Genomic DNA, 22,094 nt, shown 5'->3' on the forward strand with positions numbered 1-22,094 from the left:
TATGAGTACAGTGATCTGTTCTTTTTCTCATCCCACCGCGTATCTCGCACATATTACTGCAGGCGGACTGTCCGCCCACTCGTCCGCCCACTGCGGGCCGAACGAAGGCGATTATAAATGCTGACTTATCGAGTTTCAAAGCGTGGGAAATCAACTTTTCTCTCTGCTGTATTTCCACACTTTTCTTTTTTTCCAATTTGTCCTAGTGGGATAGCGTGCGGCGGCTCTATTTGTCTTAGTGGGGGGCATCCTTGCTTTTTTTTCTTTGCCTTTTTTTCGCCGGGTATCCATTTGGCTGTGAAACCCCTGGTCGTAGGATAGTATAGCCGTTCAGTTGTAACCCGATTTTTTGACGTCTGACTTCCTCATTCCGCAATAGCCGCTCACAGGGCGGAATTGGCCAAATTATTCATCTTTTTCGTCAGCCATGTCTAAGCCGGTGTTTTCGGCAGCCAAAAAGGTCCGGTAGCAAAGGAAACAAGCGGCAAGGAAAGGAAAGATAGGGAAGCTTTTTCGACCCGGATAACGGATGCCAAAGCGGACTCCACCCGCCTCGGAGGGTCCTGGGATATCCGTACGAAAGAGTTTTGAAAGCGAAAAATGCCACTATTGCGCGACTGATCTTCAGGGAAATATCCACTTCGGCCATCATGTGCAATGGCATAATGGTGCCCTGATTGCTCGCCAAGGAAGTGAGGGTGGACCGATGTTGCTTTGCTCATGATGCCTAATGTCGTTGGAGGGTCCATTCTTTTCGGTTCTGCGGTTGTGTCGTATCGTGACATTGAATGGCTGCTCCGATGGCGTGGGGAGGGGCGGCGAAACCAGGGGATGGGGCGCAAAGTTGCTGAGTAGGAGGGACCGATCCGGTAGAGTTGACGGGAGTTTGTGGGTGTGTTTGTGTGTCGTCGTTGTAGTGTCTCTGGCCCGAGGCAAATTAGTATAAAGCAATCCCTCCTTCGCATCCACTGGTTGCTTGTTCCCCCTTCTCTACTCCAGACAACAACAGTAACAACACCGCAACCATTCAGTTCTCTCAGCTCTTGGGATCGTTCCTCCTCTTCTCTTCCAACATCACAAACACCACAACCACAACCACCCAACCCACAAACAACGTCACAATGGCCGCCAAGCTCTCCGCCGATCTCCTCTTCCAGATGGCCAAGGTCCGCCGCTCCATCTACCCCTTGAACAAGACTCTCCCCATCTCAACCTCTCGCATCCACGAGATCGTCAAGGAGGCCACCCTCCACACCCCCTCCTCCTTCAACGTCCAGACCAACCGCGCCGTCGTCCTCTTTGGCGCCGAGCACGAGAAGCTCTGGGACATCACCTCCGAGACCCTCAAGGCCATTGTCCCCGAGGACCAGTTCAAGGCCACCGCCGACAAGCTCGCCCTCTTCAAGGGCGGCGCCGGCACCGTCCTCTTCTACGAGGACACCGACGCCACCAAGGCCCTCCAGGCCAAGTTCCCCATCTACGCCGACCGCTTCCCTCCCTGGGCCGTTCAGTCCCTCGGCATGGAGCAGCTGCTCATCTGGACTGCCCTCGAGGTTGAGGGCCTGGGCGCCAACCTCCAGCACTACAACCCCCTGATCGACCTCAAGGTTGCTGAGACCTGGGGCGTTCCCGCTCACTGGAGGCTCGATGCCCAGCTTGTCTTTGGTGGCAAGGCCGGCGAGGCTGGTCCCAAGGAGTTCCAGGACATTGACGAGCGTGTCAAGGTCCACGGTGCTTAAGCGGCATCATCTTTTCTTGGTTTAAAAATGTTTCAGTTGGAATGAATGGGAATGCATCGGCCGGAGTTTATTTGAAGCTTATCTTTAGACTTGCAGTCATAGATAGAGATATACACTTGTTTGATTTCGTCTAAGAGCTGTTGCTTCTTCTTTGAGTGCCACTGTCGATCTTTGTGAATTAGTAACGACGACGAGAGTAGGATCTTTGTGACATGACTTACCGTTAGGAAAGGAACTCATTCATATTGCATGGTCCCAGACTGAATGCATGTTGAGATGGCTTCAATCAGTCGATAAGGGACCAAGTAAACTGCCATAGCAGACATTGTCCAAATAGTCGACGGTTTGAATGTTTGTACTGTGGTGGGAGGTTCAAACCCTTGCTGGGATATCACATTCTCAGCCTCATGTCATGTAGATCCGTATATCTGCAACTGAATAGTCCGCAGCGATCCACAGTGGACGAACCCGGCATCTGAATGAACGGCAATCGTCTTTCGGAATGCGGCCCGATGGTAGTTAATCTCAAACTGCACATGGCAAAGACAAACAACTAGGCAGTCGGATCCAGGGTATATGTATGTATTTATTGATTGCAGTGGGCGTCGGGTTATTGGCGGTTGTCGTGTAATTTTAGTAACAATGTTGGCTTATGTGGTGGCTTATTGTTGTTCTGGGAATAGCTCCTGTGAAAGTGGAGAGAGACCTTCGTGGGTGAGATGGCGGAATTGAACCTGGTCGAAAATGCTCGGCAAATGGTTCCCTTTTGGGAGCTTCGGTTGAACAGATGCCCAATATCACGTCCATGGAGTATATGGGAAAATGGGTTTAGGGTTATGATTGGTTCAATAGGGTTGGGCGTTGGGGTGTGCGTTTGCCAAGAGGTAGAGATGGGATGAAAAAGTTGAGTGAATGCGGCGGGCACGTCTATGGTATGATGCTCCCAGTTTAAGATGTGTAAATTAGTACAAGGGTGCTACTTGGACGATTTCTTCTCGAGGCTGAGTGAGTGAGTTCTATAATGTGGGAGTTCATATAGGCGAAATCATACTGTTGTTCTAGTTGGCAGATAATAGACAAGGAAGCAGTGATGGCATCTCGATGCTGGATCGTCTGGGACGAAATGTAGGAATTCCAACAGCTAAAGGGTAACTGCAGCACTCGGTGTTTTTGGAATATACAGGATATCTACTTAGGTAGTAACAAAGGGAAATACTGTTGAGGCTTTCCATCATTGGAGGCTGCGTGAATCTGGCTCCGACTACTGGTGCACCGGCGATGGGAACTACACGATACGCGGATTGAGAAGCGAGAGCAACAATCTCAATTCTTTTTATAGATAAGCTTACTATAGAGCCAAACTGACACGTTTGCAGCCGGACTGTGTTTCATTTTTTGTTTCATTTTTCGTCTTCAATGGTAACTAATATGCAACGGTACGCATATAGGGTAGTTCTCAGCGCGACGCTTACTCCTAGTGAATCAGTTTTCAGAGAGCAACTCTTGATGAAGTAGATACAGGCTCTGTGAATACTTGGTAGCTCGATAAAGATTATTGAGCTCAATTAAAAAAACTGTCAACCCTAACCCTAGTTGTATTGCATGATAGAAGATTGCTGGTACATATACGGATACTTTGTACCGCCGATGATGTCAGCAGAAGCTACAAGTACATCACCAAACAAGACACACGGCAGTTGCAAGTCATTGATTAATGGTAGGAAAGAGACACAATCGTGTTTCCAGCCAAGGAAATTTTCTTCCCTCAACATCAACAACATGGAAAACACAGACAAGAAAAAGAAGCATCTTTTTTTCATCTCATCTAGTCCCCTGCACTAGTCTGGAGGCTTCAGGAGCAATTCTGTTGCACCCGAACCAGACCTGTAACACGGGGCTGGCCAGATCAACTCGCCTAGAAACGAATCGCCACGCCGCATCCCAGCTTCACCTATTTTAAGGCAAAGCCGCGCCTAATCAACGTGCCCAATACCAATCAACCAATCTCTTGGACTAGGTCTTACCAGCATGCCCGATCTTCGCGATGATCCCCGCAGCGAAAGCGGCCGAAATCCATCCTGGCCGCCACCAAGAATCTCCCTTTGGGGCAGCCGCTAGTGTCGGGAGCTGTTCTTCCCGAACACTTCTGCGACATGCCTTGCCCTGTTTCAGACAAGCTGATGATGATGATGGGCTTGCACGACCACGCGCCCGTCTGTGCTACACGCCCGGATCTGCCTTTTCGCAGGTTTGTTTGCGGGGGCTGAGGACAGAGGCCAGAGGACAGGATGCGGTGAGTAGGCTACTTTGTAGGACGGGGTTGAATGAAACGTTGATTTGGTTTGTTGTTCGCGCTTCACGCCTTCTCCATTATCGCGCTTTCAACATCTGCATCTGTCTTTATGATATATTCGTTTACAGCTCGCTGACTCGAATAATTCTCCATTCTCAGTCAACTAAGACCCATTGCTTCGGTGTAGTCCACTCCTAGGGCTTTCAACGAATGCTCCGGCGTAATACTGGACTGCTGGTGCCTCCTATTCACTGCCACCTACTGTCTGCAGTCTACACACTTCAAACAAGAGAGACAGAGAGAGAAATGCCAGCACCGCTATTCTAGACATTATCCCTTGCATCTCCCTTCAGGAGAGAAATCTCCCTCCCTTGCATGCCCTTTTAGCAAACAACTACTGTCAACCGAAGCTGAGGAGAATACTTTCTTACTGAGGCGCATGACGAAGCCTCGCTGGCCTTCAAATACTCTGCCGGCTGGCAGCTATTTTTTGCCTTCACCATCACCATCTCGGCTTAACGAAATTTCTATACTGTAGCACACAATCGCCATGTACCGTCAGTCCAACTCGACGCCGTTTCCGTCGGCGGTTGAGGCAACGTCACTTTTTACCTCCTGGACACCGCGGACCAGCTACTATGTAGCCGTCCTCGTTATGCTACTGGTAGCATGGCTTTTGAAGCCAAAGTCTCACTGCAGCAAGCTCAGTGTGCCCTTCTATGGAGCTTCGAAATTGAAGTGGATTTTCGATGCCGAGTCACAAATTGTTGCCAGCTACAGCAAGGTCAGATTACATACCTTTTCTATCATGTGTAGACTTGATGACTTACTTGCCCATACAGTTTCGAGACCAGGTTTATCAAATCAAGGCGACAGAGGGAATTCAAGCCATGATTCCTCCAAGGTTCATCGCCGAGCTCAAGGGATTGCCCGAGGATATCCTCAGTGCTACAGAGGCCGTAGCCGACGTAAGATACCCTGCTCCAATCCATACATATCAATAAACCCTAACTAGTGGTACAGGCTCTTCAAACGAAATACACCAAATTCTCTCCGGGTCACAACGGCGACATGCTCTCACTTCTCGTCAGAACTAGATTAACTCAGAATCTTGTCGAGTTGATCCCTCAGCTCAAGGTCGAACTGGAGCACTACATTGGTACCGAATTTCCTTCTTGCGACGACTGGACGCCTGTAAAATGGCAGCCATTCGCTTTGCGTGGAATTGCCCGACTCAGTGGCCGAGCCTTCGTCGGACCCTTTCTGAACCGAGACGAGCAGTGGATGGAGGTGTCGATCAACTTTGCCATCAACGTTTTCATGTCCGTAATCAAACTACAATTTTTCCCGGAGTGGGCTCGACCCGTCGCCCAATATGCCGTATCAGACTTGCGCAAGATTCGGCGAGATATAGAGGCCGCAAAGTCAATGCTGAAGCCATTGCTTGAGGAAAGAATACGTGATATGGAGATTTCGACCTTTCATGAGCCGCCGAATGACCTCATGCAGTGGCTTATTGAGGCTCTACCCGAGGAAGAAAAGGCAGACGTCCAGACACACGCCGAGCTACAGCTCATCCTGGCAGCCGCTTCGATTCACACCACAAACAATCTTTTGTTTGAATGCATGGCCGATCTTGCTTCACACCCTGAGGTTCAGGCGGAACTACGCGAAGAAGCCTACCAGATATTGGAACTGGAAAATGGCTGGGCTCGCAAGGAGAGCATGGCCAAGCTCAAGAAGCTCGACAGCTTCATGCGTGAGGTTCAGCGACTCCGTGGCAATATCAGTAGGTTTCTTTATCAAGATGATTCTTTGTCCCGTTACTGACACCTTCAACAGCATCCTTTATTCGCAAAGTCTTGAAGCCAATCGACCTTTCTGATGGCACGCACTTGCCCGCAGGAACAAGAGTCCTGGCTCCCCAGGCTGGTATTTCCGTCGACGAGCAGTTTTTTCACAACCCCGAGGAGTTTGATGCGCTACGTTTTTACCACATGCGGCAAGAATCGGCCGAAGCGAGTAACCGCTGGCAGTTTACATCCCTGAACGATACGAACCTTAATTTCGGTGCAGGAAAACACGCTTGCCCTGGTCGATTTTTCGCTGGAAATGAGATTAAGCTTATTCTAGCATTCTTCCTCATCAACTACGACGTGAGGCTGAAGAAGGGCGATGAGCGACCGAAGCCTATGGCGATGGTTATGACTAAAGGACCAGACGCCAAGGCCGAGTTTGAATTTAGACGGCGACAGTTGGCCAATTAATAGTAAATAAAAAGGGCAAAAGCATAGGGCTCCAGGTATATATGCATACGATACTGGATTGCCGGGCGTTAATGGCATGGCGTTGGGTTAAAAGTAGAATAAGCGCTATGTATGTGTAAGGAAATTTTTATACCATGATAAGATTTAAACTCGATAAAACTGAATCATACGTCCTATAATGTAAGAATTATTAAGGCATTAGAGTTGTTGTTAATGACCAAATGAGGCAAAATAGCCCTTTAGGATTGCTGGGCTTCCTCAACTCTACAGTATTTCAGGAACAAAATAGAGCCCTACGTAATCAACTCGGACGCATCACTACGTTTATAATTACTTCATCCACAAAGAGAGCTTCATAAAGGTAGCAGCATTTCTTTTGCATTGGGCATAAAACTCCCTATATAACAGAACAAAAGCTCAAAGCTAAAGCAGAATTCCCCTTATCCGGAACGCCCCATGCCATTAGTGAATCATCCCTTTAAAACCGAAACCGTACGGCGCACGAAGAGCTAGATGCAGTAGCAGCCTGATTGAGGTTCATTCGTGTAGCCTAGTAAACAAGATTTTGGCAACCAGGACTTTATACAAGCCGATATAATAATCGTTCATGGCTTTTTTTTTATCGAAAAAAAGATTCTGGTGCTTTACTCGTTGCGCATGTACAGACCAGCGACAAGGCAGTGGTCACGCTCGAAGGGTTCTAAGTGGTAGATATGTTAGTTTTTTGCATTCTTTTTTAATAAAGAGGGCCGTGTATAAAAGTTAAGCGTGTTCTTACCTAGGGTGAGCTGGAATTTAGGCTTGATAGACTCGGCACGCATCTTCTGGACTTCGCTGGCAAAGACCTCAGCAGCGGGGGCTGTGCTGTCGATACAGTTGGCCTTGATGGAGATCAAGACACCACCGCCCTGCTTGAGGAACCAGTTGGCGTTCATGGCAACGATACGGGCCTGATCAGGCTGGGCAACGTCGGCGAAGATGACGTCGACCATGGGGACGACCATGCGGTAGCGGACGGGCTGACGGGCATCCTCGACAATGGGGACGACGTTGGGGCGCTTGGCAGCCATGGCAATGAGATCACGGCCAGAGCGGTTGGAGAACTCAACGGCGTAGACGAAGCCGGTAGGGCCAACCAGGTCGGCAACGTGAGAGACGGAAGTACCAGAGGCGGCACCAAGGTACAGAACACGAGAGCCGGGGCGAATGTAGATGTCATCCGCACCACCGGCAATGGCAGCGCAAAGCTTGCTTCGGAAGGGGTTCCAAAGTCGGTACTCGACCTTGGTGGTGGTGCTTGTGCCGTCGCTGTTCTCGACGGTCTCATCAACGCTGATGCGCTTCTCGCCGTAGACGGACTCGCCGGGGGTCAGGTTGCGGGTGGCAATGCCGTCCTCCTTGCCGCCACGGACGACGAAGACACCGGGGTGACGGTGAGGCTCCTAGTTGAGCAAACAGGTCAGTCAAAACTTGTCTCTTTGGAACCAGAAGTCAGCATCTGGAGGGCAGGATTTCAACATACAATGACAACCTTGGCACCGCCCTTCATGCCACCAGGACCGCCGCGAGCACCACCGCGGCCACCTCGTCCTCCACGGGGAGGGCCGCCACGGCCGCCGCGACCGCCAGGGCCACCTCGAGCACCACCTGTGATGTCGCCTGTTAGCCTCAAAAGCGTCTTCAAATCGCAAAGCATCTCTCAGACGACGAGAATAGCATACCTCGTCCTCGAACACCGTTAGCAGAGCCACGGCCACCGCCGAAGCCTCCACGTCCGCCGCGAGGAGCACCTCCTCCACGGCCACCGCCGCCACGACCACCTCGAGCAGTGAAAGGCGCCATGTGTGTGATAGTGGGATAGAGTGGAAAAAAGTTTTGGGATCGCCTTTCGGAAGGGATTGAGCAAGAAATGCGCAAGGTAAAGATCTGCGAGGTCAAAAGATTGAACCGAGCAGCGCGCAAGAGTATGGGAATGCAGGTGCCTGGGTTGAGTCAACACGCCCAAGTTGCCTTTGTATCGGGTCTGCCAAACACGGTTGTTTCTGAGAGACTGGCGAGAAAGAAATTTTTGAAGCTTTTCGCAAGAAGCTTTAGTCGCAGAGCCCACTTTTGGCCATTATTGGCTAGAGCTTTTCTCATTATGGAGTCCAACGCACCGACATTGTTCCGAATGGGTTTTGGAAAAAAAAAAAAAAAAAAAAAAAGTTCGACAACGATCACGTGGGGGAATCAATTGCTGAATCATCATTGAAGGTCATGTGACTTGGAGATGAATGTGTGATGAGAAGCTTGAAATCATGACAAAAACTACCAATTCACTGATACTTTCAATCAGCCATCTGCTCAAAAGCATTCAATTCAGTAAATAAGATAATCTTCAATTTTTTCTCATCGTTTTCATATAATTGATTGCTTGTCTCTGCCAATTTTCCCTGTTGCGTTTGCTGCCAAGTTGAAGCGCGCCACTTGATTGGACCAGGGCAGAGAAACCCTAACACTTCCCGAAGAGGTAAGCGAACATTGTGGTCCTGGCCAGCGCTTTAGGGCAAAAGTTCAGAATTTCTCAACTTCAGCCCGCGAACCCACGTCGTCGAATCAGTCACCACCACATAAGCCGTCGAGATGGTGAGTGCCTACCCCCCCAGATTGATGCTTTCGAAGGCTTGTCGGAAAGAGGAGGGAACTCTGGATTGTCAGGATTGGATTGCTGTCGAAGCAAATTGCGCTCCTTGTTTTGGTCGAAAGTCTTTGGGAGAAGAGAGAGCATCATGGACGGAGAAAACACCGTGGTTGTTATACCACGAGTGTGAAAATTGGGGATAAGAAACGGCTGTGACTGACTTTTTCTCGCCCTTCGAAATACAGGTTCGATACGCCGCCCACGAGATTCAGCCCGCGAAGTCGGCCCGCGCCCGCGGTGCCTACCTCCGAGTTTCTTTCAAGAACACCCGCGAGACCGCCCAGGCCATCAACGGCTGGAAGCTGCAGCGAGCTGTCCAGTTCCTCGAGAACGTCAAGGAGCACAAGGAGGCCGTCCCCATGCGACGATATGCCGGTGGCACTGGCCGCACTGCCCAAGGTACGACATTCGAACTTTTGGAGGGGGAGATGGGGTTGGCAGACGTATCTCGAAAAGAGAGTTTTGCTTGGAGGTTTCTTTCTCATATAAGATGGTCATGCTGATGGATTTCCTCTTGAACAGGCAAGCAGTTCGGTGTCTCCCGCGCTCGATGGCCCGTCAAGTCCGCCGAGTTCCTGCTCGGTCTCCTGAAGAACGCTGAGGCCAACGCCGACGCCAAGGGCCTCGACACCGGTGCCCTCGTTGTCAAGCACATCCAGGTCAACCAGGCCCCCAAGCAGCGAAGACGGACATACCGTGCCCACGGTCGTGTACGTATAACCCCGACGACAAAAACAAAGTGAATCCGAAGGCACTCTAACACAGTTATTGCAGATCAACCCCTACATGTCCAACCCCTGCCACATCGAGCTCATCCTGACCGAGGGTGACGAGGTTGTCGCCAAGACTGAGGAGGTTGCCGGCCGTGATACTCTCCGCCTCAACGCCCGCCAGCGCGCCGCCCGCACCCGCAAGGCCATCACTGCCGCATAAATCGGTGGCGAATGGACGAAAGGGGGGGCAGGCCGGTTTTTCTTCAAACCAAATGGGCTTTGTTTTTTAAACGAGATGAAGAATAGCGTCTGAACAAAAAACACGTACCGGGCAAAAGGAAGTGTCTTTTGGTATTTTTTTGCAATGGGTGCAAAGAAAAGGAAATATTTTCGTGGCTTTATTCATCTCCTGGTGTATGGCTAGGCTACGGGGGAAGGGAGTGTGTCGTTGCATGGCATCTTTTTAAGGGAATATAAAAAATTTGCAATGCAAGCAATCTTCTTTATCTTTCTCGCAAGGGCCTCGATTCATCCTTGACGAGAATCAATGAAATGAAATCAAAAAACAAAAAAATCACAAAACTCACCTGCTGTGCCTGACGTCATGAGATGTGAGAAATGTGAATGATACAGCGATGAAATGTGATTTACGGCCGATTGCCATGTATGAAGCATGCCCCCTGTTGCCCCTCTCGTTACTCCGTACATATATCACACAGCTACAGCTCACATCTATTCCAACTCTAGACTTGGACATCTCACTCCACGACATGCATGCCCTTGCTCACACAGAATCCCGTACTCTCAATCGAGGGAGTCAATCTATATTGCAGCACTGCCGCCATCAAGCTAGATCCCCATCAAATCAAACCAACACACATACAATAGGCAGCCTCCCCGCATACATACGAGAGCAAATTCCTGCGCCTCATCACATGTCCTTTCCAAGGACCACAACACCCTTTGCAGCCTTGTCCCGAGCCGTAATTCTCATAAGCGAAACCAACACAAACGTGTACCTTTTTTCCCCTTCCAATAAGCAATCTTTTGTCTATAAGGCTGATCCATCTAGCCGATTCATTCATAGTCCTACCGTTAATGATCCTGTATTCCAGCAAAAATGGGGCATATCCACCCTCGTTTCCAGAGTAAAATCCTGAATACATAGCAAACACTCCATGATGAGAGTGAAAAAAGAGAAGAAGACAAGAACAGCGGGTGTCAACGCGAAAAGATTGACAGTCTACCGTCTTATCTTGTTGGAGAAAGAAAAGAAAAAAAGGCAGACGAAGAAAAGAAGTTTTCGTTCGAGTCAAATGTTCGTCTCATGTTTGATCGAAGTGTGTAAGGCCAATCAAGTCAAGATGCAGTACACAACGAAGAGGAAAGTGGCGGTCCCATATGCATGAATCATAGTTCCAGTTCCAAGGGTATCTTTTTTTTGTACGTTTATCTGTTCGTAGAATGATTCCAAGCAACGGCAATCCCGCCTCAGACCAGTCAGGTGGCCTTCCCGAGCGTGTGTTTTGATGCGCATATGCCAAAGAAATCAAGAGCATACCACCAAGATGCTGCCGCGCAGAAAAGAAAAGGAAAGAGAAAGAGAAAGAGAAAGAGAAAGAGAAATCGATGAAGAGGAGAGAAAAGAAGGGGAACTTTGTCGAATATTGAAAAGAAGGAGATGCCTGGAATGTTTTTTCTCTTCTCCTCTTTCTGAGACTTTGTATCCATCATGAGCTCGTATCAATAGATAATAGCCAATTAAAAAGACATAGGGTAATAAGCAAGCCATCTGTTTAAACAAACAAGAAGAATAAAGAAGAAATATTGAAGGGAAGAATCATCCAATCATCTCGACCTGGTTGTCGTCAACCCTGGCAAGGGTGCCGGAAAAGCGTCCCAAGCCAGGCATTTCGAAACCATCAGCAATAGCATCATCGCAAACGTGACTGGGATACACCTTGCTCCAGCCATGATCCATGAGGAAAATTTGCTCAAGCGTCTTCGCTTCAGACGTCAGCATATATGGCAAAATCCGGCCGAGGAGCTTATCCTTGCAGTATTGCATAGAGTGAAACATGTCATGGCGAAGGCTGTTCGCAAAGGCATGAGCAGCTTGGCCTTCTGGTGGCAGGAGAGCTCGAATCTCGAGAGTGCGCAGGTCGATAAACACATAGCCACAAGACTTGAAAGAGATCGAACTGAGGTTGTACTGAGCCTCATCGCCATTCAGCTGGTCGGCACATGGCAGGAAAGAATCCTTGTTGGGGTGTGGTAGAGAAAGCTCCTCTGGCCTGACGGTTGTATCACCATCCACACCGGCCGATTCGCGGAAACGGGGAAGGTAGCGCATTTTGATGCTGGGGCTAAAGTGCTCGCAGAAACCAGACCATGTGAAGAGGTCTGGCATTGCAAGCCTCTCGGGTTGCTGTTCTTCGGGCAAGAGCATCTGCATTGGCATTGCAACTGGAGGGAACATGGGGGGCGGTGCAACGGGGCCTCCAGCCATGGGGCCAACAAGGCCCTGGAACAATGCGGGCGGAATGCCGCCATCGTCGAGAGCAGGTTGGGGGACGTTGCCTGGCTGAAGAGGATAAACGGGCGGCCCGGAAAGAGATACGGACTCAAATTCCAGCTTGTCAAGGGAGCGCAGCGCCATGGAACGGATGGTTTGCATAAGAACATGGGGCGAGACCCAGCAGTTCTTCAAGGAGAAGTGCTTGACAAAGGGCATAGCCAGAAGCTTATCCGTATCTTTGGCGCCATCGGGGGCACTCATCATGTCTGCAGACTCAACGAAAGGAGCCGGCAGGATATACTGGCCGCGCTGGTACGGGCCCCGAGCGAACTCGCCGCCACATATCCACTCGAAGTGAACGTTTTCAATGGTGTCCCGCCGTCCAATGAAGTCATTGAGAAGCTTGTAGGCCTTAGGAACAGCCTCGACAGGAGACATGTGTGTATCCGCGACAACACCCGGAGAAGGCTTTGAAATCTTTCTCCAGTCAGCAATAACGGCAAGGGAGACGTTCTTAACACAGGGCAAACTCTCCCAGAGCTCCTCGCGACAGAGAATATGGATGTGAGCGCTGGGGATCTTGGCAATGGTCACGTTGGTCAAGTTTCTGAAGCAGCCATCTCCAGCATTGTCGATGATGCTGATGACATAGGACTGGATCATGGCACGATGCGCCCACTCCAGCTCAAGAAGCAGCTCTTTCTGGGCCCGCGTGAGGTTAGTCGGGATAAGAGGCTGGCGGGTATTGGGATCCGATGCCTGCTCCCGCTCAGCCAAGATGTCAGCAGTTCGGCGGAAGCGGGGAGGCATAGGAGGCAGATTTGCATGATGATTTGCAGCCCACTGGATGCCCATGCCCATGGCATTGGGCACGTGGAATTGGAGCTGCGGAGGATGAATCTGCTGGAGCTGATGGAGCTGATGGTTATTAGGCGGCTGCGGGTGCTGCAGAACCGGTGCAGCATGGAGTGTTGGCATTATCTGTTGCTGTGCAGCGAGCTGTGGGTTAAAGCCTCGATGTGCGCCCCGACGGGTGTGACGTCGATCTCGATCTGCTGCCTGCTGTGGCTGAGGCGGCTGCTCCTCTACGACGATGGCCTCACGCTCATCAAAGTCGATGTTGGAGATTGTGACGCCTTCTGTTTCGAGCAGCAGGTCAATAGCCTCGTGGACATAGAAGCCAGCGAAGCCAGCATCAGAAATCATCTTTTCCAGAATTCGACGCTTGAAGTTGTCATGCTGAGCGGTGGCATTGGTGAGATCTCGGGGCACGCCGTTGAAGTCAGATACGGTAACCGTTGCCTCGTGATTCCTGGAGCGACTATCTGGACGCCAGTCTCGGGTACCAAAGACGGGATCAGGGTTGCTGATCTTTCGTTGAGCTTGATCAGGGCCGACAAGAAAGCCTAGACCGGCATCACAGCAGAGGCCAAGGTTGGTCACCTTGGTCAGGCAGCGGAGGGCCTTTTTCATGCTGTCGGTCTCATCAGCGGTCTGCTCAAGGCCCTCGAGATCCGTGTAGCGATGATAGGTCTCATGGGGCCATCGATAGATGCCCCAGAAGGCGGGCACAGCCTCTTGGGCGGGCTTGACGGGAGGATAGGCGAGCGTGAACTCATCTAGCTCGAGCGACAGGGCAAAGCGAAGGATGTGAGGGCCAAACGATTCAAAGATGCGCATGCCGCTGGAAAAGAGGCGGGACGCGATGACGTTGTTCTCATCACGGTCGAGATTGGTGTAGAGCTCCGAGCGGAAGGGCACGACGACATTGCGGAAATACTGGGCTGAGACCTTGGCCTCAAACTCTCGGCACACCAGACGAAGTGCCTGGATATCAGCCCGGCTCAGATACCGGGTGATGATTTCAAAAATCTCGACCGGTAGCTGCGCCATTGGCCAGGTTGCGATGGGGGACGACAGCGGCGAGGCCGTCGAACCGGGCGGATGAGGGACTTCTGAAGATGGTTCTGCGTTGCGGGCGATGAAGCCGAGTAGCGTTAAAGCTGATGATAATGAGTGTGACGATGAACTTGTTCTCGATGAGTAGAAAGATGATGCGGAAGAAGAAGAAGAGGTGGATAAGGCAGATGTCGCTGCGGGGCGATTTGTAGCTGTGCTGGCGGCCCTGTTTGCGCTAATGGGCGGCCGGACCTTCTGGCCAGCCACGCTGAATGCGCTGTCGAATAGGTGCAGCCCCAGCAGCCTATCGATGGACAGGGCCGTGCCAACCAGAGGCATTGATTATGTTTGTTTGCCCGCGATCGACCCAGTGATTGTATTGGAACAGAGTTGAAGGAGTGATGTTACAAGGGAGAGTTTAAAGAGAAAAAAGAAATCTAGTCTAGGATCACCGGATGGGGGCTTGGTAGACTTGGATCCTCCCTTTTTCTTTCTTCTGAGAGGCGACCAAATTCACTTGACATAACTTTACTAATGCCACCAAAATGCCTGTACCGGAGCAGTAGTAATATCAGATGTGAGACACTCGCCTCAGCCAGGCAGGCTTCGTTACGTACAGTACGGAGCATTATGCGTTGGTTCTCTTCTCTGAGACAAACACCAGGACTCTCAGTGAATGAATGGGTGTCGGGAAGCTCCACAGTCTCAGTTGTTGACCTGAGCTGCGGCTGGACACGGAGCAAACAAGCCAGTTCAACATACTGTACATGCAGGCGAGAGAGGTGGCAGGGAGCAGAGCAAAGGATCAAACAACCGACATCAAAACCTTGTAAGGCAGCCAAAGTTGCCTGTTGAGAACCAATAGATGATACAGGCATTCACTGCGGTGCTGTATCAACACAACATAGGCAATACCTCTATTGCATCAAAATATCATGTATTTGTTTTCAAGGCGCCCCCGATGAATTGAATTCCATCTCATCAATCCATCCCTTATCTAAGTTCGTGCTGCTATCAGTAGTGGCCAAAATACATCAGATTAGACTTTGCAACAAGGGGGAGACTGCAGATCACCTTTCACCAGTCAAGCAGAGCCTCGCCTCTCAGCCAAGCACACCAGCGTTTTTTTTTTACTCGTATCTGGTCCGTGGATTGCTCCAGGCATCAGTCAGTCCCGATAACATCCACAGATCCCTCCAATATGACGAGATCGGATCGCCTGATTACTGTGATGGCCCCGATATTACTTGTGCATCGACTAAGACTGGCAAGGCCAAGGCGGGCCCCGGCACTAGTGATCATCCGGGTTCACCGCATCGCGGAGGCGGAGCCCGTGCTAGCAAGCCCCTCAAGCCCCCGTGCTAGCAGCCTCTCAACTTTTTACAGAGGGACCTCGCCCTGGGAAATAGAGGCTCGACTGCCGCTAGAGCACCCGCTTAGTGGCTCCGCTAGGGGCCGCGGACCAGGGCCGGGTGGCCTCTGGCATGCCAAGCATTGTTGGGCGCGGCCTGTGCTCGTACAGGTACTCCAGTCTGGACGGCAGTTGCGGTGGTCGTTGGTTGGCGAGTGTGCGGGCCAAGGTACAGGCACATCTCGACCAACTCAAGCCACGCTAGCCTGGATGAGGTCGGCAAGCTGCTTGCTTCAACACCATCACGGAATTGATCAACCATACGGGGATTTTACTCATTGTTGAGTCCCTCTTTAGTGGATTAGCAGCCTCACTTTCCGCTGGTCTAGACTCTTCCCAAGTTTATTTTCTTTTCTTTCTTTTCTTTTTTGCCTTCTTGCAGGATTCGATTAAGGCAAACCCAGGCAAAAAAATACGATGGCAGCAAACAAGCCAACTACGACACCGAAGCTACCTGAGCTCATCAAACGTCACCTCCAAACGATGTAAATTCGGGCCTTTTTCTCCAGCTGAGCCCGTGATCACCACCAATTACGATCCCGTCTATTACTGTCCTAATTAATTGTATGATGGTCCAGGTACGTACAAGCCAATTTCGCACAGCGGGTGAAGCTCTGCAGCCCGTTATCTGCCTCACTCGCCCCTCTGCGTTCTTAGTCATGAATTACGGCCAATTGCATCTCATGTTGCCCATGCATCACATCGATCCTACACACATTTTCACCGAGATTACGCGCCTTGACTATCGATTTTGGTACTCAATTTATTCAGTGCTGCAAGCTAGGTATTGACATGTATTCGTATATACATCCAGCAAAACCCTCGATCAATTTTCCTTGAAGAATGAAACGCTAACCAACCCCCAGATAATTAATGAAATATGCTACTAGGCTGATTATATGAAGCCCAGGCAATAATAACAAGTGTATTGAAACCCGAATGTCCAAACAAGATGACCGCCCTCTACTCGTCGTGGCCGTTCTCGACCGTCTCACTGCTCATTTCTTAGTTGCTTCCCCAGAACCAGTATCTAAAGGCAAGTCATGTCAGCACTGCGATGGTCGTAACAGGAATCAGGGACAAGATGGTGACTTACACTGCTGAGTACTGCACTTCAATGTTGGCTGGCTGGCCCTGGCATGTAGCCGGCGGGTTGCCTCCAGCCGTGTTAACCCGGTACACCTCCTTGATGCTGCCCGTGGCGCCATCCTTGGCTGTGAGCTTCAGCCACGGAACCGCAGTTGAGCCTGATGGTCCTGGGGCCCCAGTGGCTGGAGCAGGGGCGCTGCCGTTCTTCGCACAAGGCACCGTACCAAGGTCCAGGGTGGTAGTGTCGAGGTTGAAGAAGGGCGTTGTGCTGTCGACGAAGAAGTGGTGGCCAGAAATGGGCAGCGTCATTGGGCCGAGCGGGCCAGCAGTGGCTGCGTCGTAGTTGAAGTTGACGGCCATGTTGGGCACCTTTTGTAACAGATCCTGGCTGATGGACGCAATGCAGCTGACGTTGAAAAGAGTGGCCAAGGCGCCGGCAGCAACAGGAGCCGCATCGGGATTGCTGGCATCACAAGTGTAGTTCTGAGTGCCACGACCAACGGCGACGTGATGGACGGTCAAGCCTGCAGATGGAGGGAGCAGTCCGTCAACTAAGTGAGTGTCGCTTGTCAGTCATCATGTCGGCCGAGATGGGGTTTGAAACATCGAGACTTACTCGTGGGCATCTGGGCCTTGGACAGGTCGCATACTGGTGCCACCGATTGTACCTTGGAGAGCTGGACCTTTGATGCAAGGAGATTGAAGTAGCTTGATAGAGAGTCCAACGCAACCGCCGGATTCTTAATGCTGTCGAGATCAAGCTTGGGGAGGGCCGGGGCAGCGTGAGCTCCAAGGACGGCCAGTGATGATACCAGGAAGGTTGATGAACGCATTGTGTATGTGTGTGTGTAGAATGAGGTGGAGATGTTTTTTTTTTTTTTGTTCTTTAATCCAGACCAGGTTCAAATCCAATAACCAGATTGGTGGAAGATAGCGAGACAATCGTAACAAGGACCAGCCGACGAGGGTAGTAAGTAATTCAGTTGCTTTCGGATGTCGAAGAAATACAATTTGACTGCAATACCGAATAATCGAACGAGCAAGGAAAATAGACTTCGCACTTAGGAAATAAGGAAAAAGACCCTGACAAAAGGAAAAAGACAAAAAAGGAAATGGTGATAATGCAAGAGATATTCAAGCTGTGGTGTGTTTGTGCCAGAAATTCCCGAAACAATGCGGCCACCAACCTCTCTTATAAGCCAACACACATTCCCCCCTCCCATCCCACCCACCCCCATGTCTCACGCAAATCTACATTAACGCGGGACACTTATTTTACACATGATGCCATTTTCGGACGCTCTGGGCTCGCTTGGGCCGTTTGCCGCCATTCCGATCCGGCGCCAAAAAAGAATAGGCCTAGATAACTAAAAAAGATGGCGGGAAATGAGCAAGACGGCCGGGAATGGGAAAGGCGACGAAAGAGTTTTGCAAAAGGTAACGGTAACAGGGTTTGTTGTTTTGCCGCCGAGGAGGTTGATTGGACGAGACATTTCGGTGGATGAGGCGCGCTGGACAGGGATGCTGGGAGGGGAGGGATGCGATTGGCTCGAGGGCAGCGGTTTAGGCGCCCGGGCTGGTAGAGATGCAGGCATTGATATTGATGCTGGAGTATTTTTGCACTGGAGATGAGTGAATGATACCGTGGAGGCAATATAATATAGATGAAGTATACGAATAGCCATCTTGGCGTAATTTATTTGGGGTTTTTTGAGAGAGCGTTTAGAATAATGTAATCCATTGCATGGTCATCCAGAGCCTGTGTAAGTACTGTACACGAGAGTCTAAGACAGCCAGACATTCTCCATACCAATGTATCTACTTCACACACAATTGATTCAGCATTACATCACAATCCCACACAACTAATCCATCCATCGTCATCTCGATCTTGATCTACACCTTCATCTCCATCTCCATCATCATTCAGCTCGCATCCAAACCCATCAACTACCAATAAACCTCCAAAAGCAAAGCAGCCCATCTATCCATTCATTCCCCCCACTAAAATAGCACCCACACCTTTTCTTCCTTCGGCCCGCCGGCAATCAAAACGCGGCGGTTAAACCAACACCTTAAAAAGAAAAATCGAACCATTTCTTTCATTCTTCTTTCTGCCCGCATCCAATCAATCCACCCACCATCCAGAAATAGAATCTTGGGAGATCTTGCTTCAGGCCAATCAAGTCTCCTCCTTTCGTCTTCTCTCCGATCTCTTTAATCGCCCACCCACGCGACATCTCTACACTACCCTGGGCAAATCTTTTTTTATCTGACCTATCTTCTGTAGTAGGCATGATTAAAAGTAAAAAGTTCCTTAGCGCTACAACCTTGACTATCGCGTTATGCAAAGAAGACGAAGAGCTTGGCTATTCCCTTCTCGGTCCAATAGGTAGGCATGGATTTACTTACACCACCAATCTGAAGAATGAATATATCCCACCTTTGTTCCCCTCTTTGGGCCGCCTTCAACGGCCGGCGTCTAACATGAATAGCACCACGTAGTGTATGCTTGGCTCATATGGAATGATGCTCCTTTCATATTACAGTACCCAGTGGTTGATGAGATGGATACGCGTGTTGAATATCACACGCTCCATGCAGCAGCACGCGCACACATCGCATTCTCCTCATGCTCTACAGAGTCACTGTCTATCCCTCGGCGACAATACCCGTCATCTTTTCAAAAGCGCACTGCTCCAACAAAAGCAAATAGAGGAAAACAAGGCTCCGTGTATAATATACATAGTACATACCATATCCAAAAGAATCGTCCTCAGCCCAGCCAACGCTCGACTACCGTAATCCTATGAACACCAACTATTTACCATCAAATCCATCCTCTTGCCATTCCCCATGACTTCCTCCTCCTCCACTTACTCCCCCTCCACCAGACGCAGCTCCTGCTGCTGCCGCCGCCGCCGATGAGCCGAAGTTGCTGGCATGCCTCTCAAAGTCCGCCGTGCCCATCCAATACAGCGAAAAGAAGACAAGGATGTGGAGTGCCACGCAGTACGCGGCAAACAAGTTTCTGCTTGTACGCGACGCTAATACCATGCGCGTGATTGAATAGACCACCCTCTCAGGAAGGCTCATGCGACGGTATGCTCTGGCCGACTCTCTGCCGCGGAATGCCGCGAACGGCGATATGTTGGACTCGTACGCTTTTCTGTACCGATCCAGCTCCATGCCCGGGTTTCCTGTCCCGCCAATGGTAACCGTCGACGGGTTAGGATTCGTCGCGTAGGCCGATGAGGATGACGTCGTAGCCCCCCCTCGGCTGTACGTCGAGACGTATCTCGTCTTTTCGTAAAGGTTCAGGTTGTCTTTTTGTAGAGCGGCCACCTCTTGTCGGAGCTGCTGCACCGCACGGTGGCTCTCTGAAAGCTCCTGCTCCAATTGAGCGTTCCTCTTCTTGAAGCGGTCTCTCTGTGCTGTCACCATAGGGAGGATGCCTGATCCTCCTCCCATTGGCTCGCGCTCCCCCAATGATGTCCGAGGATCTATTCCGCTGATGATGGAGGATGTGGGTGAGATCCTTCCCTTGCGCCCCTGGGCCCGGGTGATGTAGGTGCCGGCAACAGATGCGCCAGATGGGAAAGCATTCGCTCCCTCTGCCTGAAGGTTCTCTAGGTCGCTCTCCAGCTTCTCGTTCAAGTTCTGGGCCTTCTCCAGCTCGGCATTGGTTCTCGAAAGCTCCTCTTGTAGATCTTCCAATCTGCGCTGAAGGTCCTGGTGAGATACCCGAAGAATCGTGAGCTCATCATTGAGTTTCTTGTTTCGCGCCAGTAAGAGCTTCTCTAGCGTGTCTCCCTTGCTAGGGATCCCTTCCAGGTCTTGCGCTGCCTCATCGTCGTCGCCGGTCGAGAATTCGATGCTCTTGAGGACTTCGAGCTCCTGTTTGACTTCCTCGTAGTCGGCCCATTTGTCAACCTTTGCTTTGAGGGACTCTTTTTCTTCTTTCAATAGCGCTACCTCCCGTTCTACCGACCGTAGCTTGCCATCGATGTCTCGTTTGAACCCTTCCTTCTCCACCCTCGCTGCTTCCAGCTTGCGCACCAGTGACGAATTCTCCGAGCGCATTCGCATGTATCCGGGGTCATCTTCCAGGGACGTTGAGGTCTGTTGCCTTGTTGATTTGGCCTGGGCAAGCTCAAGTCTCATCTGCTCATTCCGCGCTTCAACCTCGGCCAGCCGAGAACTAGTCCTCTCCAAATCGGCGTGGAGCATCTCCAGCTCCGCGTTCGAGGCCTGATTCCGCTGGCCATCTTGGTCATCGCCGCTTGCCTTTCCTAGCCGCTGATTGACTTCGTAGTTGGCCTTTAGTTCGCTCAGCAAACGTTCTTGGTTCGCAATCTTGTCTTCCAGTGTCTTTTCCTTGGCCTCCCAATTATCCGTCTTCTCGTCCAGTACAGCGGTCCACGACGCTTCCACTTCCTTCACCTTGCCTTCCAAATTATCCTCCAAATCCTTGCGAGCGGCGCGCTCGGTCTGAAGTCGGGACTCGGATTCTTCAAGCTGCGCCGTGAGCTTCGAGACGCTTTTTTGTAGGTGCTGATTTTCTTCTGTGATCTTTGGTAGTGTATCTTCGGATACCAGCATAGAGTCTACCGAGGCTTCTAACAATGGATATGGGTCGGGAGCTTCCGACAGCGAGCTGTAGGCCTTTAGAAACGCCGAGTTGACCGATTTGGAGTGGTTCGTGAGGAGATCGATAAAGGTTTGGTATGCTATGGTAGCACCAGGTTAGCCGTTATCCATTCATACTTGAAACGCATGCGCCATCGGCATGGGAGCAAGCAAACCTTTGAGAAGGCCTTTGATCTCTGTCAACTTTGTAGCATCATCTGACTTCCTAAAGTCCTTTGTCTTTTGTGCCAGCTCCTTGCGCTGCACTGTCGAGTCTCGTTGGTACGTGACGATTTCCGACGCCGTGTTGTCCAGGTTGGATATCAAGGTAGTCAGGTCGACATCTGCGCATCATGGTTAGACAACACAGCTCCATTTGATGCTCGCCATAGCTCACGTACTTCGCCACGCCGAAATGGCATGAGAGAACTTGTTTCCTCCTCCAGCATCAGCTTCAGGGCCGCTACTCTGCGCCACTGCCGAGACAGCTGCAGCCCCTTCTGCGTCGTTGGACATGATGCCTGAGCTGCTGTCCTTGTTGTTTCCGCGGCTACCAAAGAGAGAAGCCGATCAGCTGCCCATGCATTGAGTTATAGAGCTTGTGCTGTGTTCTTCAGGGAGCGAGGGTTGGCGCTCCAATGGCTGTAGAGGATCGGGCTTGAAGCGTGTTGTGAAACGATTGACGTAGCCAGAGCTGCAACTGCTTGCGCCAGCTTTCAGGCGCAGTGCCCCGTAATTACAGTGCAAACAGTGCCTCTTTGTACTGCTAATGGCTCGTCACAGGGGGTTGGCAGTGCCCCACCTCAGCCTCGCCTGCACTAAGCTCGGCAGTTTCCATCTTGGACGGAAGGCTGGC

At 50.9% G+C, this 22,094-nt stretch overlaps 7 protein-coding genes across 7 annotated transcripts; 3 read left to right on the forward strand and 4 right to left on the reverse strand.

Annotated features, from left to right (window-relative positions):
- Positions 1-1,121: 1,121 nt before the first annotated feature.
- T069G_09794 (nitroreductase family domain-containing protein) lies at positions 1,122-1,739 on the forward strand (the record flags this gene model as incomplete). Its single annotated transcript, XM_056177004.1, has 1 exon — positions 1,122-1,739. The coding sequence occupies one exon, from the start codon at positions 1,122-1,124 to the stop codon at positions 1,737-1,739; it is 618 nt and encodes a 205-aa protein (XP_056025482.1).
- Positions 1,740-4,582: 2,843 nt separating this feature from the next.
- Positions 4,583-6,299, forward strand: T069G_09795 (cytochrome p450 domain-containing protein; the record flags this gene model as incomplete). The annotated part of the gene is made up of 4 exons (XM_056177005.1): positions 4,583-4,816; positions 4,875-5,000; positions 5,056-5,821; positions 5,875-6,299. 4 exons carry the CDS (start codon positions 4,583-4,585, stop codon positions 6,297-6,299), a joined length of 1,551 nt encoding a protein of 516 aa, XP_056025483.1.
- A 644-nt stretch (positions 6,300-6,943) lies between these two features.
- On the reverse strand, positions 6,944-8,141 carry T069G_09796 (fibrillarin domain-containing protein; the record flags this gene model as incomplete). Its single annotated transcript, XM_056177006.1, has 4 exons — positions 6,944-6,999; positions 7,078-7,741; positions 7,822-7,946; positions 8,021-8,141. 4 exons carry the CDS (start codon positions 8,139-8,141, stop codon positions 6,944-6,946), a joined length of 966 nt encoding a protein of 321 aa, XP_056025484.1.
- Positions 8,142-8,921: 780 nt separating this feature from the next.
- On the forward strand, positions 8,922-9,912 carry T069G_09797 (ribosomal protein l22p/L17e domain-containing protein; the record flags this gene model as incomplete). Its single annotated transcript, XM_056177007.1, has 4 exons — positions 8,922-8,924; positions 9,165-9,378; positions 9,502-9,689; positions 9,754-9,912. 4 exons carry the CDS (start codon positions 8,922-8,924, stop codon positions 9,910-9,912), a joined length of 564 nt encoding a protein of 187 aa, XP_056025485.1.
- Positions 9,913-11,532: 1,620 nt separating this feature from the next.
- Positions 11,533-14,448, reverse strand: T069G_09798 (uncharacterized protein; the record flags this gene model as incomplete). Its single annotated transcript, XM_056177008.1, has 1 exon — positions 11,533-14,448. One exon carries the CDS (start codon positions 14,446-14,448, stop codon positions 11,533-11,535), a length of 2,916 nt encoding a protein of 971 aa, XP_056025486.1.
- A 2,077-nt stretch (positions 14,449-16,525) lies between these two features.
- On the reverse strand, positions 16,526-17,442 carry T069G_09799 (uncharacterized protein; the record flags this gene model as incomplete). Its single annotated transcript, XM_056177009.1, has 3 exons — positions 16,526-16,550; positions 16,617-17,160; positions 17,226-17,442. The coding sequence occupies 3 exons, from the start codon at positions 17,440-17,442 to the stop codon at positions 16,526-16,528; spliced, it is 786 nt and encodes a 261-aa protein (XP_056025487.1).
- A 1,987-nt stretch (positions 17,443-19,429) lies between these two features.
- T069G_09800 (uncharacterized protein) lies at positions 19,430-21,754 on the reverse strand (the record flags this gene model as incomplete). The annotated part of the gene is made up of 3 exons (XM_056177010.1): positions 19,430-21,339; positions 21,415-21,582; positions 21,640-21,754. The coding sequence occupies 3 exons, from the start codon at positions 21,752-21,754 to the stop codon at positions 19,430-19,432; spliced, it is 2,193 nt and encodes a 730-aa protein (XP_056025488.1).
- Positions 21,755-22,094: the final 340 nt, after the last annotated feature.

The sequence above is a fragment of the Trichoderma breve genome, chromosome 6 (genome assembly GCF_028502605.1).
Source record: "Trichoderma breve strain T069 chromosome 6, whole genome shotgun sequence".
NCBI classification, from domain to species: Eukaryota; Fungi; Ascomycota; class Sordariomycetes; order Hypocreales; family Hypocreaceae; genus Trichoderma; species Trichoderma breve.